The 21,094-nt window shown below is 39.7% G+C and overlaps 1 protein-coding gene across 1 annotated transcript in view; it reads left to right on the top strand.

The window, feature by feature from the left end:
• SMIM13 (small integral membrane protein 13) overlaps positions 1-20,330 on the top strand; it is a 31,644-nt gene extending 11,314 nt beyond the window's left edge. Inside the window, exon 2 of the mRNA XM_079777673.1 lies at positions 15,377-20,330. Coding sequence (XP_079633799.1) covers positions 15,377-15,564 — 188 coding nt within the window. The 3' untranslated portion in view covers positions 15,565-20,330. The remainder of the gene's footprint in view (positions 1-15,376) is intronic.
• Positions 20,331-21,094: the final 764 nt, after the last annotated feature.

A 21,094-nucleotide genomic window follows, 5' to 3' on the forward strand; every position in this document is an offset into this window, starting at 1 on the left:
ATTCCCAGACAGGACACATGCCCTGCCCAGGTTGTGGGCTCTATCCCCAGTGGTGGGCATGCAGGAGGAAGCCAACGAATGATTCTCTCATCATTGATGTTTCTATCTCTCCCTCTCCCTTCTCTGAAATAAATAAATATATATGTATTTTTAAAAAGGTTTGAACAAAAGAAATCAAGTTAAAAAGTCAGTAGTGTTACTGGAGAGGGGAACTGGCCCTGAGTGGGTCTGCCTAGGGCCAGCAGGTAGTGTGGGGTTCTTGAGTTCACGCAGGAAAAATTTCACATGAGTCCAGGTGAATTTTAGAGCAGCGGTCGCCAACTGGTGGTCTGCGGACCACTGGTAGTCCATGAGGTCCGAAAGGTTGGTAACTGCTGTTTTAGAGGACGTTTATTAAAGCCGGGACAATGAAACAAGGGGGACTGGGGAAATGAGCCTAGGCTGGGGTGCTTTGACTCACTAAGAAGTCAGAGAAAAGGGGGCCTTGGGGACAGTCAGGGGTTTGCCTGGGATGAACTGCCACTGCCCATTGTTGCCCTGGTTGCAAGCCTCATGGGGTCCCTTAGAGTTTAGGAAAGGCATGCCTGTGGGGAAAGATGCTGGCATGCACCTGGAAGGGAGAGCATGTGCTAGGACCTTCGTTCTGGAGGTTTTTAAAGGCTGGGCGCTTAGGGGAGGATCTCAATAGAATATTCATCAGATTTAGGCTGATGTACCAAAATGAGGTTTATTCTCTTAACTTCATCTGTCCTTGGGTGTGGTTGACAAATGGCACTAATTGGATTTCTGCTCTCTGTCTCCCTGAGTAGGGTGATTTAAGCTATTTACCTCTGGTTGGGGAGAAGTGCAAATCATTTACTCTTAAGTGTCCTTGGTTAGGGAAGACATGATTTGCTAGATGGCTGCAAACTGCTTGGCATGTAGATTTTCTAGATGGCTGCAGACAGCTGTTTAACTGTTTCAGTTTCCCTATTTGGCTTGTCCTGGCTTACTGGCCTGTCTCAATAGTACTAGGGAAAATGCAGTTCCCTTCAATTCTCAGTTTCAGTTTCCCCTAGTTAATTACTTTCATATTCCTGAATAATTTATTCATAGTTATTTCTTGATTTTTGCAGTTTTAGACATTACTAACCATGGTAAGACCCAATTTCTTTTCCTGCATCCCATTAATAATGATAATTTTGGGCTAACTTGATAGTCAAAATTTGTATTTTGACTGTGTAAATTGTCCCTGCTGGTCAAATAGTATAGTTTGACTACACTTCCTTTCTTATATGGTTCTCTCTCTCTCTCAGGAACTCCAATTATAAGGGAAAGTTTATTTAGAAGATTGCAGAGGTAGTAGACGGGCGCTTGGAGCTTAGGAGAAAGAGGGATAGAGATACATCCCTTGAGGGATGAAAGAGGGAGGAGAGGCCCAGGTGTGCTCCAGCAAAGAGAGGGAGAGCACGTGATTCTCCATTTTTCTTGAAGTTAATAATTGAATTTTTAATTTACCTTGTATTACTGTTTTGTATATACACATTATTTGTCCCCCTCCCCTAGGTTCCATAATCTTACACACATCCATTAGTAATATTTGCCATATGTTCAAAGAAATTGTTCCTTTCCTCCCCTGTTCCTACCTCCAACTCTCCCACCCAGTCCCAAAGCCCTTCTTCCTTCTCAACAACTTTTATTCTCTGCTCACCCTTACCCTCTCTGCTGGAAACTGCTTTCAGATCTCATGTCACCATCTTTCTCAGTTTACACTCTTGTTTTGCTGGAGCACATTTTTCAGTAGCTTTCTAACAAAGAATTCATGGAAAATAATTGTTGAGCTAATGTCTGCCTGAAAATGTCTCTTTATTTATTTTATTTTCTACCTTTATACTTGATTAATAATTTGAATAGATCTTATGATGCAAATAATTTCATCCAGAATTTTAAAATATTACTCCATTGATTTCTAGCTTCCTAGGTCTGATTTTGAGAAATGTAATACCTTCTGTTCCTTTGTCCTTATTGCTATTCTGAAACATCATAATGATATGCTTAGGTATGTTTTTTCATTTTTCTGGTTCCTTTGATTCAGGTTTATTCTGCATTTCTGAAAAATTTTTCTGTTATATTTTTGATAATTTTCTCCCTTCGTTTTCTTTATCCTTTCTGAAACTTCCATTGGTTGGATGTTGGGTTTCTTGGGCTGATTGTTTAATTTTATCTAAAGCTTTTATTTTCTACCTTACCTTCTTCCTCTCCCTTTCTTTTGGAAGATATTTGGGCTTTTATTTTCTACCTCTTAATTTTTTGTTTTAGCTACCGAATTTTTAATTTTAGAGCTTTCTTGTTTTCTGATTACTCCTTTTATGGCAGCTGTTCTTGCTTCATGTATGTAATATCTTATCTCCATAAACATATTAGTTATAATTGTTTTGTTGTTTTTAATAAAGTATTTTTCTCTTCCTTGTATTGCTCTTGTTTTTATCATATATTTCTTTTTGCTTGTTCACTTTGGATTCTTTTTGTGATTGGAGGTTTTCTGCAAATGTCTAGTGATCTGTTTTCTGTTCATGTTTAAGGATAAAGTAGTAAAAGATAGTGATAAATTCTCAGTGTCTGCTTCAGGCTCACTGAAGGATGATAGGGTTTCTTCTTTAGAGGAATCTCCAATTGTAAGTGTCTGGAGGTCTATTCTCTGGATATTCCATCTCTCCAGAGAGGCGTTTTCTTATTTCCCTCTTGGGTGTTGTAAACTGGGCTGCCTGCAAGATAGTTCTGTAAGTGGACTTTAAACTCATCCTTTTTTTCTTCCCTCCCCTCCCCTCTTCCCATCTCAGGTCTTTTCTATGGGTCCTTATAGAATTTTGGTTCCAATTAGTCTCCTCCTTTCCTGCCATCTAGAGTTTTCTTTCTTTTGCTTTGATGGATCAGTTGCCACTCTTAAAAATATCACCCTGTTAATGGACAGGGCCTGGGCCCGGAGCCCGTCTCCCTTGGGCCGGCCTGAAGTGTGTGGGTTCTTGACTTTGTGGAGGAAAGATTTCACAACAGGAACCCAGGTAATTTTGAGAGTACACTGGCTGGGGACAGGGAAACAAGGGAGGGCTAAGGACACAGAAGCAACAGGGGAGAGACTAGGTGGGACTGCTTTGGCTCTTTAGAAATGTTGTGGGAAAGAAGTGAGCAAAGGTGGGACTGCTGTCAACTCAGTGGAAAGTCAGAAAAGGGGGCCTGGAGGAGCTGCTGCCATTGCTCCCTTGGTTGCAAGTCTCATGAGGTCCCTTAGAGTTTAAGAGATTGGTGCCTAAGGCGAAGAAGACGGGGGAAGGGAAAGTACCTTTGTTCTCTTGGGAAGCATTCTGTGTCCTTTGTCTTGAGGGTGTTAAAGGCTGGGGGTTCAGGGGAGGTCTTAGGGGAGGATCTCAATAGAATATTCATCAGCTTTATGTTGATGTACCAAAATGAGATTTATTCCTTTAACTTTATCTGTCCTTGGGTGTGGTTGGCAAATGACATTATTAGATTTCTACTATGTATCTCTCTGAGTAGGGTGATTAAGCTATTTTACCCTCTAATGGGCAGCAGCTCCTCCTCTGGTTGTGGAGGAGAAGTGTAAATCATTTACTCTTAAGTGTCCTTGGTTATGGAAGATAGGATTTTCGATTTACTAGATGGCTGTAAACTGCTTAGCCATTTAACTGTCTGTCTCAGTTTTCCCATTCCATTTGCCAAGGAATATTCTTAGCTTTTTATTGTTCTGCCTCAACTCCTTGCTTAAAATCTATTCTCCAATGGTTTCTCATTTCTCTCTAAATCAGTGGTTCTCAACCTTTCTAATGCCGCGACCCTTTAATACAGTTCCTCATGTTGTGGTGACCCCCAACCATAAAATTATTTTCGTTGCTACTTCCTAACTGTAATTTTGCTACTGTTAATGAATCGTAATGTAAATATCTGTGTTTTCCTGTCGCGACCCACAGGTTGAGAACCGCTAGCAGGGTCGCCTAAGACCATCGGAAAACACAGATATTTACATTACGATTCATAACAGTAGCAAAATTACAGTTAGGAAGTAGCAACGAAAATAATTTTATGGTTGGGGGTCACCACAACATGAGGAAATGTATTAAAGGGTGGCGGCATTAGGAAGGTTGAGAACCACTGCTCTAAATACAGTACAGCTTAAATTTCTTACTGTGGCCTTCAAGGATCTGTGTGATGCAGCCCTTTGCTCCATGCATCTTTTCTTCTTCCCATTACTCTCAACAGTCCACCAACAGGCCGACCTTGTACTTTTCCTGGGTTCTCCATTGGCTCTTCACATGGCCAGTTCCTCTCATCGTTCAGGTTTTCACATCAACTGACCACATAGGTAGTCCAGCCAGTCACTCTATCTCATTTAACCTTAGTTTTCAGAGCTCTTGGCACTCTCTGAAATAAGCAGTTTCGTTTATATGTTTCCCCAGTTTTGTAAGTCTTATTTGTCAATTTTGTTTTGTTTTGTATTTAATGTTTTTTTGAGTCCTATCTAAGAAATAATTATTTATCTCAAGGTCACAAAGATTTTTCTCCTACAATTTTTTTCAAGGAGTTTTATATTTTAGGTTTACCTATAGGTCAGCGATCTACTTTGAGATCATTTTTGTGTTTGGTTTGAGTTAAGGATTGGGGTTCTTAATTTTACATAATTATATCCAACTGTTTTTATTGAAAAGGCAATTGTTGCAAATCAATTCACTCTATATGTATAGGTTTATTTCTGGACTATTCTGTTCCATTGACCTGTATATGTCTATTTTTATGTCAACTGTGTAGATTATATAGTGTTACTAATTTCAAAATGTTTGGGCTATTTTAGGTTCTTTGCATTTCCTTATAAACTTCAGAATCAGCTTGTCAAAATTGATATATTGACTCTATAGGTCAAGTTGGAGAGAATTGACCTTTAATGTTGAGGTCCATGACCATATTATATCTCCATTTCTTAAAGGACTTTAATAATTTATCTTAGCAACATTTTGCAGTTTGATATGTAGTCTAGTTCTTGCACTAATTTTGTCTAATTTAACTATAAAGGTTTCATATTCTTGATGCTATTGTAAATGGTATTCTTTTAATGTTTTCTAATATGTAGAAACAAATGATTTTTGTATATTGACAATGTATTCTGCAAAACTGCTAAATTCATTCAAATCATTGTCATGCATTCATGTATTTGCGTATTGCCTTTATATCCTGCAATCTTGTCAAATTTCACTGTTCTGTAAGATTTGGGGAGGGGAGAAGAAGCAGAGAGAATTCCTTTATTTATTTTTTTTTAATTCCACAGGATTTTTAACCCAGAGTCATGTGAACTGTAAATGAAGATTGTTGTACCTATTGTTTTTAATTTGTATGTCTTTTAATTTTGCCTCATTGCACCTCCAGTACAGTTTTGAAAGAAAGGGTTTTCAACTGATGGTTCTTAGCACCAATTCAGTGCCAATAGGAACCCCCAATTTTGGGTATGGTGTAAGAAGAAAACTTTATTATTCATTGTAAATAACTCAATTGTGATTCAGCATGGTTGTGAGGACAGCATGGCTGTGAGGTGGCCCTGGAGTTAGGTCCCTCTCTGGCTAGACAGCTCTGCTCTGCTCCACTTGCTCAGGTCTGGTCTGCCCCACTTTGCCCTGCCCACTCTGCTCCGCAGATATTAGGAAAGTAATCTTCAGTCTTTGATAGGAAGGGAAAGTGAGTGTCCTCTTGGAGCCAGAGGGGCCTCTAGTTTTCAGTAACAGCGTTAGTAGCCTCATGTCTGGAGCCGAGGAGATAATAACTGTGACTAACATTTGATGAGTGTTTACTATGTGCCAGGCATTCTTTTTAGCGTGTTACATGTATTAATTTTTTTGTTAACATATTGACTCTTTGAACATGGGTACTGTTATCTCTGATAGAAGAAGAAACTGAGACACATAGATGTTAACCTTCCCAAATTGCAAGTAAGTTGTTGAGTTAGGATTCATGGCCAAGCAGTGTGGTTCCAACATGCTTCTGAGATGTAAAAGGTTATGGTGATAATCTAGTTGACAGATAATAAGGATTTGATCTAGGATAGAGAAAGACACTAGGAACGTACTGAAGGAAACAGATGGGAGATGGTTTATTAAGGTGGAATCTGTAGCACTGAGGGGGAGGGGCAATGTGCCCACTAGAGAGATGGGGAGAGGATACAGTCCCTAGTACATAAATACAAAATCAAAAGAAGGAGCTAGAAGGTATGGATGAAAAATTTGGTTGTTATTTGTAATAGAGGTTATATTTGGATCCATGGGAGTATTGTGACCACCAAAGGGAAGAGAAAATTGAGAAGAGGAGAGGTTTTAAAAGGCAACTTTAAAAATGTCTTACAGGTTTTGGATAAAAGAGTTTTGGATGTGGAGGTATTATGGTTCCACATTGTGTGGATTCAGTAATGGTATCTCCAGAGGCTTATCTTCTGGTGTTGCCCAGTGTGTCATCAAGAGCGGACAGTAGAGGGAGCAATAGAGGGAGCGTTGTGGTAGGAATTGGAAGAGCATGGCTCTATTTTTACTTAGCTTATATTGTCTTAGAAGTGAACCTTAGCTGCCTTTAGAGTAAAATGAAAATAAGGTAATAGGATTGAAAATGGGAAAGAGCTTTATACAAATTGAGATTGATAGTGTGCCAGTTAGTTAACCATTTAGATACCATCATGAAGGTGGGATTATGTAAAACTCCATTGGGATGATTCCACAAAGATAAGAATTTGTGATTATTCTGCATCTAGGCTTTTGACCTAAAAAAATCTTGAGTAATGAAATCAAATTCTCATTCCCTAATTACCTTACTTTCACCATGAAAATCTAAGAAATTGGATACAATTTTAAAATTGATTGCTTTATTTTGCCTGGCTGGCCTTCTTCAGTGGTTATGAGTCACTTTTGAGCCTTCATTTTATCTAGAAATTGGGGATGATTCTGAGTCCTATTTATTCAGAGGCTTAAATGGAATGTTGAATGTACCAGTAAGAGCACTTTGTGAACTATGAACTCTGTTAGAACTATTCCTCTGTTTGTGGTGTGTTGATGGTGAGGATTCATCACTCAAGTTCATTACTACCCTCCTGCTGCCAGCCCATTTATCTTGCCTAGAAAAACAACGTATAGTGTAATTCATTTTTTGAGCCAACTCTTAGTTATTGGCATACACAAGTGAATGCTCCTTTGCTTATCCCAGAATACATACCCTCTGTTACAAGCCAATTTTTCTGATATACAGTACTTATTCGGTCTGAGACTGGAGCAAGGCACAGACTTGCCTTAATTTAAACTATAAAAAAACTGCAATACTTATTTTAACAGTCAGCATAAATTTCTGATTAATTGTGGACAGTCCTTCCTCACACCTCCACACTTCTCCTTTTTTTCCCTCTCTTGCCATGTTTTCGTACTAAATCCCAAGACAAGCTATAAGACACATGCCTCATAGAATAAGGATAAGTAAGGAGTTTCTGGTCTGCATATTAGGTTTGGGTGGGAGGAATTTTATGAGCCATACTTCGATAAGAGGTTCTCTCTGCTATAGGCATGTAGGGTACACTAGGCAGGTCCCTTTTAGTAGCCCGCGTTTAATTTAGTGGTATTATTTCTCCTATCCTGCTGTCCCCTAAAGACGCATATACACACCTGGGAGAAGTTAGTCATTAAAGCCCAGAGTCCAAGTTAGGTTGGTCTATTCTTACGTTAAAGTAAGAGCGAACTGGTGATTCTATCCCTTGGGTCTGTGGTGCCTCTCCCCCTCCCAAACTCCACTGCATATTCCTCTGTCCTTAATTTGATGATCTCTTTTTTTTAAATATATTTTATTGATTTTTTACAGAGAGGAAGGGAGAGAGATAGAGAGTTAGAAACATCGATGAGAGAGAAACATCGATCAGCTGCCTCCTGCACACCCCCCACTGAGGATGTGCCCGCAACCAATGTACATGCCCTTGACTGGAATCGAACCTGGGACCTTTCAGTCCACAGGCTGCCGCTCTATCCACTGAGCCGAACCGGTTTCGGCTAATGATCTCTTATAACCAATAACATGTAGATAGAATGTGATGCTTCATTTTCTATTATGTAACTTTCCACTTGTTTTCTCTTATATTCATAGTATACAAAAGAATGAACTCTGACTACATAAATGTTATAATAAACCATTCTGTTTAACCAGACAATACAATTTTACTTGGAACAAAGATTTTCTTTTTTTAAAAAAAAATATATTTTCATTGATTTCAGAGAGGAAGGGAGAGGGAGAGAGAGATAGAAACATCAATAATGAGAGAGAATCATTGATCGGCTGCCTCCTGCACACCCTCTACTGGGGATTGAGCCTGCAATCTGGGCATGTGCCCTTGACTGGAATTGAACCCAGGACCCTTTAGTCCGCAGGCCAATGCTCTATCCACTGAGCAAAACTAGTTAGGGTGGAACAAAGATATTCTTTATGTCCAACTTCTGACCATCTATTGCATCATTCATCGCACATCCATTATCTTCTTGCAGCATTGCCCCACCCATCAGCAATATCTGGGCAGTGTCTTTACAGCTCCCCTTTATATACTCTGTCCAGTTACTAATACTAACGTGGCTTTTCCTGCCTTTGTGAAGTAGAATCTTCTCAAATAGTTGATCTGGTCAATTGTTGTTTCATCTCTTCCCCACTGGTGCTCCATTGCTAATCCTTTCGTCCTTTTCCTTGGCCAACCTTCGCGTAATTGATCTGCAAAAGTACTCAGGTATCTTCTTCACTCCATTTGTCTTTTCCAAACCTGTGTGTGCATCAGAATCATCTAGGGAACTAAAAAATGAGTAAGTACAATCTCTGGAGATTAATTTGGGAATTCAAGAAGAAGTTGCTGGGAATCTGTAGTTTTTCAAAGCTCTGTAGTAGAATAAGATGAGTACCCAGTCTGAGTGATTCTTCTTGTGAGTGACTGTAATGTGGTAACCACATTGTCTCCAACTGGGGTCATTTTGCTGGATATTAAATGCTTTTGAACTTTCTTTGCATTTACATGTGCCCTTTTCTCTAAAAGGGACATGTGACTCTCATCTGATGCCATCTCCACCTCTACCCTAAGTAGTTCTTCTGCTACAGAGGTTGAGGACCTCTTGCCGTGTGAATATTCATCAAAGGTCACATATGTGTTGAGATTTTAAAGGAATTGAGGCAGATCCCAAGAAAATTGAAGGTTTGGGTTACATTTTATCCAATAAAAGAATTGCCTGCCCGCTCAGGGATTTTGGGGTGTGAGTCCCTTAGTGGAGACCATCCTTCAGGAACCTGTTACCTAATAAAAGTAGAGGAGACATTTTACTTGAGTTTTTTCTATCCACTCCTCTCCAATCTCTAAAATCACTTGAACTTTTAGGGGTAGGCCCTACAGCCATGTTCACAATACCTAACCCAGGTAATGCACATTGGTCTTGGGGCTTACACTTGACCCAAGTTGGGACAGAGATTCCAGGTTGCTTTTTTGAGGATATGAACTGAAAAGTCATATAGAGCTGGGAGAAAGCAGCTATGTGCAAGAGAAGCCTAGTAGAAAATGAAGCAAGCTTGTAGAGAAACACACAATGCTGAGAGAATGGTGTCAGTTCACAATGGCCTAGTACAAGTGCTTCCTTCCATGTGTTCTATGAGACACTTCTGTAAGCTATAATAGTTTTGCCCTTTTTGGTTAAGCTAAGACAGGGTTTCTGTTACTTGAACTAAAAGCTGTTTTATTAAAGTAACAGGAGATGGACTATGTCTGCAATGTTCTGCTTTGTGTTTATCATAAGACTAGAGGCCCGGTGCATGAAATTTGTGCATGGGGTGGGGGGTGGTCCCCTCAGCCCAGCATGCACCCTCTCCAATCCGGGACATCCCTCTCACAATCCTGGACTGCTGGCTCCTAATCGCTCACCTGCCTGCCGGCCTGATCGCTCCTCACTGCCTCTGTGTGCCAGCCTGATTGCCTCTAACTGCCCCCCCCCTGCCAGCCTGGTCTCTCCTAACTGCCCCCCACTGCCCACCAGGTCGCCCCCAGCTGCCCTCTCCCTGCCTGCCTGGTTGCTGCTAACTGCCCCCACCACTGGCCTGGTCACCCCTAACTGCCCCACCCGCTGGCCTGGTTGCCCCCAACTACCCCCCTCTGCTGGCCTGGTCACCCTCAATTGCCCCCCCCCCCCCTGCCGGCCTGGTCGCCTCTTACTGCCCCCCCTGCCGACCTGGTTGCCCCCAACTGCACACACCTCCCCCCCCGCTGGCCTGGTCATCCCCAACTGCCCCCTCCCCCACTGGCTTGGTCGCCTCTTACTGCCCCACCCCCACCAGCCTGTTTGCCCCTCATGGCTCCCCTGCCAGCCTGGTTGCCCCATGCAGCCTGCTGTTCAGTCGTTTGGTCATCCCTCACTAACCCCCCTGCCAGCCTGGTTGCCCCATGCAGCCTGCTGTTCATTCGTTTGGTCATCCCTCACTAACCCCCCTGCCAGCCTGGTCGCTCCATGCAGCCTGCTGTTCAGTCATTTGGTTGTCCCTCGGGCCAGCCCTGGGCGGCTGGGCAGTCGCCATCTGAGGCTTGCTTGCACCTCAGGCTGGCCCTGGGCGACTGGGGGGCTGAGGGGACTGTGTACCGCCATCTTGTGGCTGTGGGCGCTGCCATCTTTGAGGGTGTGACAGTCAATTAGCATATTAGCATATTTCCTCTTTATTAGATAGGATCAGAACAATAAAATACTGTCGGTGAATAAGCCAAGGCCCTACTAATTAGACAAAGGGAGTGTGACATACCAGGCATATGTGAAGGGATGTTAGTTAAATTACAATTTGGTCATTAAATGGTATGTACAAAAAATTTCCTCACAGTACCTGTCCCAAAGTTAGCTATTATTATATTTCCATGTCTAATTAACATAGCCTGTGAATCTTTTATTAGTAGTTTTATCTGGTGCTGTACTATATCCTTTGTGTTTTTTTTTCTAAGTCATGCTTTTCCTGGTATATACCCACTGGAGTTTTAGAAATGGTACTTTTTCCAAAATACAGGGTGGGGCAAAAGTAGGTTAAAGTTGTTCATATGGAAAATAATACAAGAATTAATAAGTAAAATATAAGAATAAATAGTTTCACATACTTACAACTGTAAACCTACTTTTGACCCACCCTGTACATATGTAGTGTGTGTTTCTTCCATTCAAACTGCCTGGCATTTTTAGTATTGTTCCTAGTTCAGACTCTTAACACTGATAAAGAATCTGTTGTAGAAGCATTAGATTTTACTAAATCTGGATACTGTGATATGGAAATCCCCCTCCCCCACATCTTCCTCCCACCTCTCTCCCCAAATTACAGCTATGTAAGAACTTAGTCATTTTACTTAGAGGACAACTTGTTGAACTTCCCTTAATGTAGTGAACACTACAGCAGTTCTTATCAACACTACAATTTATCCCTTAACGTTGCCCTCCCAGCCTGTCATTACAGTAGCCGTTGTACAAACCAAGCACAGTGGGTATTTGTTCTTTGTGGCTGCCCAGCAGATGAACTTCATATGTATATTAGGGGAATTCTCTATGATGATTTTTTGTGTGTGGGAAACGGTGTCACTATCCACATGCTCCCCCCACCCCCCACCCTACCCTTGCCCACCTTATGCCCAGGGAGAACAGGGGAAAATAAGCATACTTTTCAGGGTTGCTTAGCCCCATATTTGGGGGTAAAAAAGAAAGAGATGTGGAGTCGAGCGGTGTAACTGGTGTGGAGGGCAGTGGTAAGTGTGGAGGGAGTGGTCTTAACATGCTGCTCTACACAGGAGTTTCTCTCACTGGCCATCATGTTCTCAATTTTGACTTTACAATTGAATCCCTTTATTGTTTGGTTGTTACAGTGATTTAAAAAATTGGGAAAGAGAGTTTGTGATCTAGTTGAATGCTCTTATGTCTCCCTAAACTGACTCCTACAGCTATCCTCAGTTCCTTGTTTTTATAGATTTCCATGCTGGGAGACTTTGCTTTCTCATAATCATCCCAAGGGCACTACGGTATTTTATGGTGGGAACTCCGTGGTGACAGCCCTTCACCATAGTTTCTTTTTAGTCAAAAGACCTTTAGTAACCTCCCTTACTTTTCTTTGTGGTCATTTTATGCCTTGTAGCCACTTTTGCAATCTTTCATCTTTATGAGGTTAAGACTCTCATCTTTGAACTTGACTATAATTTCCTTCATGGTAAATTCACTTTCATGATCTCTATGTATAGCACAGCACCTTGGGTAAATGAGTTCTTTTAACTTTTAGATTGGGTTCTCAAAACTAACCTAAGAGTTAAGGGTTTTCCTTAGTATATGTTGATATTAATTGGCTTTATTAATTTAAGCCACTTAATGGCTTTGGGCTATTTAAAACATATTATAAGCCTACAGAGTATTTATTATTTAGTTATCAATTTCTCCTGATTTTCCTGATTATCAAAACCACATGTGTCCATTGTGGAAAAATTTGGTAAGTACAGAGAAGTATTAAAAAAAAGTGTAGATCCCTACATTGATCTACAGATTCAGTGCAATTCCCTTTAGAATTCTTGCTGCTTTTTTTTTTTTTTTTTTGCAGAAATTGACAACATAATTCTGAAATTCACATTGAAATGCAAGGGACTCAGATTAGTCAAAATAGTGTAGAAAAGAACAAAGTTGGTGGGCTTATACTAGATTTCAAAACTTAACACAAAGCTACTGTAATCAAGATGGTGTGATACTGGTAATAAGGATAGACATTCAGATCAATGGAGTAGAATTGAGAGTCCAGAAATAAACTGTAACATTTATTGTCATTTGATTTCTGACAAAGTTTCTAAGAGAATTTAATGGGGTTGGGAGGAAGAACAGTGTTTTCAGCAAATCATTTGGGAACGACTTGATATCTGTGGGGAAGCACGGGACTTGGTTGGAATGTTTGTAAGGAGAATTCTCTGAAAGGTCGGGGGTCTCTGAGGAGACCTTGCCGAAGGCAGCAGCCCCTACCTTGACTTTTCCCAACAAGTCTGATCCCCCGGGCTGTTTCTCTAGAATTTCAGTGTTTAGTCTTTAAAGACCTGACCTTGTAAAAGCATATACTTTCTCAAGGATGTTTATCCTGCTAATTATATCTAAAGATTAATTTTAGTTCAAGCTGTTATGACAATAAAAGCCAAAGAAGACAGGCGAACAGGGCTACTTGGAGGCGATAGCCAAGTAGTGCCTCAGCCCTCTCTGTCACAGAAACGTGTGTTAGAATAATCATTCATCCGTCGCTCAGGGTCTGCTGGTCAGCCCCGGCAATACCCACATGCAAAATAATGAATTTGGAACTCTCTCTCAATGTTAACTAAAATAGATCAGAGACCTAAATGTAAGAGCTGAAACAATTAGAATACATAGGTATTCATGACCTAGGTTTAGTCAGTGGTTCCCTACATATGGCACAAGCAACCAAAGAAAAAAATAGATAAATTGGATTTCATCAAAAAAGAACTGATAAATTATGCTTTATCATAATTAAAATCTTTTGTAGTTCCAAGGACATTATCAAGACAATGAAAAGACAGCCCACAGAATGACAGAAAATATTTGCAAAATCATACATTTGTTAAGGGTCTAGTGTCAAGAATGTATAAAGAACCCTTACAACTTAATTATAAAAGAAAAACAACCCAATTTTAAAAAAATGTGCAAAGGAATTAAATAGACATTTCTCTCTCTAAGAAAATAAATAACCAATAAACATGAAAAAAATGTTCAAATCCCTAGTCATTAAGGAAATGCAAATAAAAGCCACAAGGATAAACAATTCACATCCAGCAGGATGGCTAATATAAAATGGTGGACAATAAAAGTCTTGGTGAGGATGTAGAGAAATTGGAACTTCACATTTTGCTGGTGGGAATGTAAAATGATGCAGCTGTTTTGAAAAACAGTTTCACAAATGGTTAAGCATAAAGTTACTATATGACCCAGCAGTTCTCATAGATATATACCTGAAAGAAATGAAAACATGTCCCTGTGAAAACTTGTACACAAATTGTTATTGCAGCCAAAAGGTGGAAACTTTGTTTTTTATAAAACCCCCAACTAGAAACTAGCCTTACGTTCATTAATTGGTGAATGAATAATAAAAAAAGTGATTTATCCATACAACGGAATAATATTCAGCAATAAAAATGAATGAAGTAATGCAAGCAATAACATGGTTGAAGAACCTTGACGATCTATTCTGAGTGAAAGAAGCCAGACACAAAAGAAAACATTGTAGTTCCATGTATAGGCATACATCAGAGATATTGCGGGTTTGGTTCCAGACCACCGCAATAAAGTGAATACTGTATTAAAGCGAGTGACACACAATTTTGGTTTTCCAGTGCATATGAAAGTTAGTTTACAGTATACTGTAGTCTCTTATGTGCGCAATAGCATTATATCTAATAAAACAATGTACATACCTTAATTGTAAAATACTTTATTGCTAAGAAATGCTAACCATCATTTGAGCCTTCAGCAAGCCATAATCTTTTACTGCTGGAAGGTCTTTCCTCGATGGTGATAGCTGCTAACTGATCACAGCAGAGGTTGCTGAAGGTTGGGTGGCTGTGGCAGTTTCCTAAGGTAACAATGGAGTTTGCCACATCAATTGACTCTTCCTCTCATGTGCGATTTCTCTAGAGTGTGATGCTGTTTGATAGCATTTTACCCACAATAGAATTCACTTCAAAATTGGAGTCAGTGCTCTCAGACATGCTGCTGCTTTGTCAACTAAGTTCATGTGATATTCTAAGTCCTTTGTTGTCATGAGAAAGAAACACCGATCGGTTTCCTCCTGTACGTGCCCTGCCTGGGAATGGAACCCAAATCCTTTTGGTGTTTGGGACGATACCCCAACTGAGCCACACTGGCCAAGGGCTGTTTCTTTTGTATTCTCATTGAAGAAAACTTACTTTTAGTCAATATTAGCATTGAGATATGAATTTCCAAGTGAATAGCAAAGTGTATTATTTATTCCCAAGAAAAATGCTCTCAAATATTTTATTTTAATATAATAAACACTTTTACTTAGGTATCAAAGCTCATTATAATTTTAATGTAGATGGACTAAGCTTGGATTCTAAATTCTGTTAAGGTAGAAACTGTTTCTGCCATCCCTTTATAAATTCAGAGTTGATCTGTATACCTTGTCCATAGTAAATGCTTAGAAAATACTTGTTTTATAAGTGTATATTTGTAATCACTTATGGATAATAATGTTTTGTAATATGCGCCCCACAATTAACTGGAATGTTGTAAATTAATAACATATAATAATTATTCTTAATGTTTTTGTCTCTCTTTAGGTTGGTATTTTGTGTGGCATCTTTTTCTATCGAAATTCAAGTTTCTGCGGGAACTGGTGGGAGACACAGGATCCCAGGAGGGAGATCATGAACCTTCAGGGTCTGAAACCGAAGAGGACGCTTCCTCCTCTCCACACAGGATCAGATCTGCTCGCCACAGGAGGGTGCCTGCTGAGGAAGGCCACTGACCCACCGTCACCCTGTGGGAGCGGCTGATGGAAGGCAGCGATCCTCGGTCTTTGCAGTTGCTAAAATATTGAAGAGCATTTGTGGTTGGACTTCAAGTCCCATTCAAAAAAAAGATTTACATGTAAGCCATATGAACATAAAGGGAATTTAAACCAAATTGGACCATTACAAATTTTATGTTAAAGATAATCTTTTGCTTTATTAGCTTTTACTTATATACTTATTCCTTGGCTCTTGGGCTTATTGTTTTTGCACTTATGTGAATCTGTTAAACATTACAGGCTTGAACACTGTATTTTATTAGTTCTATAATGTACTCTTTCCCCTCCCCACACACACATTTTAACTTTTCTGAACTTGGGATGCATCTCACTCACTATTCCTGTCAACCAGGCAATAGCTGATAAATAGCCTGTGTGTGTGTGTGTGTGTGTGTGTGTGTGTGTGTGTGTGTGTGAGAGAGAGTTCACAGCTTGTCATAGTGTCATCACTGTGTCATTGCTATCAAATGTGTCAGATTTAATTGGCATTTAAAAATGTCTCCTGAAAGATTTCACTATGATTCAGCACTGAAATGAAGTTGTGTATGCAGACAAGTACGGAAGCAGAGCAGTGGGGCATACATTTGATAGTAGCGAAGAAAATATCCGTCGCTGGAGAAATGACTGCAATTCCATATTTTCTTGTAAAGCAACAAAATGCTTTCCAGGCCCTAAGAAGGGAAGATGACCACAAGTAAAGTTGTACTACATTTTGTCACTGAGACACATGCAGAAGGATTTCCTGTCACACGCTAAGTGATGCAGTGAAGGTGGAGAAATTGCCAAAACCTTGGAATAGATGAAACACAACTCAAAGCAGCGAGAGGCTGGTTCGATCGATTCCTGTCAGGCAGGACCGTCGTCATTAAGGTGTCAAACATGTTTGCCCAAAGCTTCCCACTGTCATTAAGCAGAAGACAGTGGTAGAGCACCCTTTCCAGAAATGCTTCTGATGACGCCACGGGGCCGTTGTGAGGAAAGGCAGGTATCGGTGACTGATGTAAGAAGTGATTCATAAAAGTTGCACTCAGAGTATGAAGTTATAGTATAACTTAACCAGTTTATTTCATAACACTTACATATGCACAAGACTGTGATAAAAGTCTGTTTAATTCAAAAGGTTCTGTTTCAGTAAATATAAAATAAACATTCTACGTGATACGAAAGCATTGTGTCATAATTTGATGGCCTGTGTTTTTTCCTTAGTGATACATATGGTGCATCTGACAAGTGATGGTATCTTAGCTTAAATAAGAAATAGTTTGTACATTTATTTTTTTCTAGGATAACAATTATTACTAACTTAATTCTAACTCTTATAATGTTAAAATAGTTATCCTCTATGAGACATTTTTTTGGCAACCTATTCAAGACTTTAGTAGCTTTGGAATCTGAGAACTGTCTTCTACTTTAGGGAGGTAGGATTAGTCACTCCCTTTGTATGGAAGGACTTCATGCTCAAGGCATGTGTCGTGGAGAAAACACTTCTTCACAAATAGCAGTTCAGTGGCAAGATCCCAGAGACAGGATTGGGGGAAAATGGAGAGTGGGTGAAAATGCCTGCTTCGCTGTAAACTGACTTGCCAGGTCTGCATATTTGTCCTCATTGAACTTTGGACTGAGTGTTTACTGGGGAAGAGATATGGATTAAAGAACCTTTCTGTTTACTGTTACCTGCTTTGTACAAGAGTGAATTGTAAAGCCAACTTATTTTACTAATTCAAGTTCTTTTTATATGTTTAATCTTCGTTTCTAAAGAACTGGTCACCACTATTTTCTGACTGTGTGTAATTATGTTTGGTACCTCATACTTCATGCTGACAGTTTTGTTAATAGTTCACTTGCTCTGACCCAAGTGGTATTCCTGGTGCACACTTCTGTTGTCATTGTAGCCCTTTGTATATACGGAAAGGGAATTCACAGAGCATAACTTCAATTTTAAATATGTGCTACAGGCAGATCCCCAGCAGCTGAGAGTGGGGCATAATCTTTCTATTTTCGTTTCTTTATTGGATGCCATTTTCTATTTTTATGTGACTGTAGGAATTAAAAACAATGACACAAATTTCATGCATTAATTTTAGTGCTTCCTACTAGCTAAGTATTGCATTAAAATGATCATCAGTTAGAAAAAAAAGCCTAAAAATCTTCTTGGTACTGGGAGGATTCAATTAGATCTTTCATACTCTAGTATTTTGAACTGTGGATTCTGCTTTATAGTGGACTAGAGGCCTGGTGCATGGATTCGTACACCAGTGGGGTCCCTCAGCCTGGCCTGCGGGGATCAGTGGACCTCCACACCGCCACAGCCTGGCCTTACCTGCCAGCTTGTTAGGCTCCAGCCCGCTGTCTGCATCGATCCCGCACAGCGTGAAGTAGTGGGAGAAGCGGCAGATAGCAGGGGAGGAGCCTGAGCCCAGGCTGGGCGCTGCGTTGCTCCCGCTCATCCTGGCCCTGCTGTGCCCACCACTGTGGCCACACTCAGGCGTGCAGGGGGAGTGTCCACGGGAGAGGCTCACGCCGCCACAGCTGCGCTCACCAGCTGTGAGCCTGGTATCTGGCACCCATTTGTCAGCTGAGCGGCGCTCCCGCTGTGGGAGTGCACTGACCACCAGGGGGCAGCTCCTGCGTTGAGGGTCTTCCCCCTGGTGGTCCGTGCATGTCATAGCTACCAGCCGGTCGTCTGGTCACTTAGGCTTTTATATAAATAGATATCTTAGGTGTAGAGAATAATTGCTGACAGCTTTTAAGTAGCTGGCCGAGCTTCCATACTGTTACCAGTATTAAAAACATGGCCGTTGTAATCCCTCAAAACCTACAAGTGTCATCCACAAATTAAACAATTTAATCCATGTAAAGGTATATATGTTGGTATTATTTATTAATACTTATGCTTCAAAAATGTCTTTTTAAAAATAATTGTAAGAAATGTTCTGCTTTATTTTTGGGGAAAATATAGTCAAAAGCATTTTAACAGCTCACACCCTACCATGTTTTAACTCTCAAGAGAGTGAAATCCCTGATGCCAATATGAAAATCCTCCAAACTAATTCCTTTGTTTAAAACCTTTTTTCTCCTCTGTACTCCTCTGCCCTCAATATTCTCACTATAGCACATATTTCTAAGGCCACTGAAAGAGACAAGAGAAATACTTGTTAGCAGAATTATTTGTGTGGTGTAGTGTTTCTGTTTTTTACCCGTTTTAGAGCTTTTGTAGCTGAACTTAGCGGAACTTCATAAGGGCATTTTCAGTTTCTCAGTAGGAGATGGACTAGCCTGTGGTTAATTTTAAAGTTCAGAAGTTCTGAGCATTAAAAATGCGGTCAAGTGTTAGTCGTGTCTAAATACTCATTAACAATGATGTTGATCAGGTATACCATCTTTTGAGGAGTAATTTTAAAATTGAGGACTCGTCAGTTGTTTTTATTACCTTCCCAACTAACCATTCCCAAGTCTTTCTCTTTGCCTCTGAAACTTGTGAAAATTTCAGGTATCAAATATATTGGTAGCATTACTCTGACTTAAATGCCAAAAAACACTAAATATTTGTGTAGCACTGTTAAGTGAGGTTTTTAATATTTATGCCCAGTTAAAAATAGAATGCATTCAGTGGATTTTATAGTGTTTTCATGGTGGAAACATAAATATGTTATTTGGAGGATAGCCAATTCACAGGTGTGCCGACCCATTTCTTTAGATATTATTAGGTTTTAAAATAGCTTCAAACTGTTACTTTGTTGAAAGTTGAGAATATATTAAATAATGGTTTCACAAATATGGCTTTTTAAACCAAAACATGTTAAATGATTTGAAAGTAGTAATTTTTACTTTTAAAAGCAACATTTAAAAAATTATTTTAAGTCAGTGATGCAGTATTTTTTGAAGTCAGTTTTTCTGAAGTTATATTTTAATGTAACATGTAACCAATGTAACTTTAGACTTTCACTGTAAAATTTTATATTTGTAGTTCACTTAAAAAGCCAGTGAAGCCCAATTGGTGTGGCTCCAGTGGTTGAGCATGACCTATAAACCCAGAAGGTCATGGTTCCATTCCTGGTCAGGGCACATGCCTGGGTTATGGGCTCGATCCTCAGTGTGGGACGTGCAGGAGACAGCCGATCAATGATTCTCATCATTGATGTTTCTATCTCTCCCTCTTCCTTTCTTTCTGAAATCAATAAAAATATATTTTAAAAAAGCCAATGAACAATACTAATATAATATAGACTCAAGCAGCTAACGGAATAGTATTTTGTTATGGAGTCTAGAATGAAAGCACCTTGTATTGTCTGCTTCTAAAGTATCTTGCAGCTTCTACAGCATAAAGAGTAACATTTTATCTTAATAAAAGTTACATTTTCCATGTGTTAATGTACATGTGCTTCCTGTTTTATGGCCAATGTTGAATATTACCCTCCAAGTCAGTTGTATGCATAACCACTCACCAAATACTGCTCCTGTGGTTTCTTAAAGGAGACATTCTGTGCTGTGCTATGACGCATTGTCATCTCACTGCTTGACAAATAGGTTTATAAGGAATTAAAATTGTGTGTTAATAGTTCTTTGTATAATAATATGTAAAATTAGAGATGAGGAGTGATCATTCACTGTTTTTGTTTTAAAACTGGTCAATACTATACCTAAAGCCTCTGTGGTTTGTTTGTATGATGTTTTAACTGTTACTTTAAACCGCACAGAATAAATTAAAATGAACACAAACAAAAGTTGTGTATGTTTCATTGACAAAGTATAAGTATGAAGGGTACCTTGAACATAAAGAGATTGGAAAGCAGCCATTATTCCCAGTTGTCCATTTTTCAAACTCCAAAAAGCTCTAGGAATTAAGACAGCAGTAGTATTCTGAGTGTCATGAAAGTAATTGACTTAGAACCTGAAGGACATACAGCATTAGAGCTAAATTACATTTACCATGATTAGCCTTTTTGTTTCTTCTCAGAATATCATAGATCATGCCTTATATTTTTATTAGTATTAACCACCAGGAAGACTGAGTGAGAAAACTGACCAAAACCAAGAAAAAAGATTGAGGAATACCTTTGAAAACTAGTTTGTGATAAGAAACCGTTAGTTGCAGTGGCTGGAGGCCAACTTTTGCTTTTTCTCCAGCAGTGCTGAGCTGCCAAGAATGAAGGATGGGGAAAAACAGATTGTGCCAGGATCAGTCTTTGTAAGGTAGGAGTGTCTAAAGGGCAGGTCATTTGAGATTGCTGGAGAGTGGCTTTGGGATTTGGGCTGGGTTGTATGTAAGAGAAGTCGGATCATTAAGGCACTGATAAATTGGATGAATGGGAAGGGGTAGAGATGAAGGAAAAAATGAGTGTAACATTTGTGTATAATGGATAGAAGGAAGTTTGGGGCACAGACTAGGATTTTACAGGTGAAGCAGTTCTGAATAGTTGACACTACAGCCAGAGAAAAGGAATCTGAGAACCACTTACTCTACAGCCATTGTGGACTGTCAGCTTGG

The sequence above is a fragment of the Cnephaeus nilssonii genome (genome assembly GCF_951640355.1).
Source record: "Cnephaeus nilssonii genome assembly, chromosome: 7".
Lineage (NCBI taxonomy): Eukaryota > Metazoa > Chordata > Mammalia > Chiroptera > Vespertilionidae > Cnephaeus > Cnephaeus nilssonii.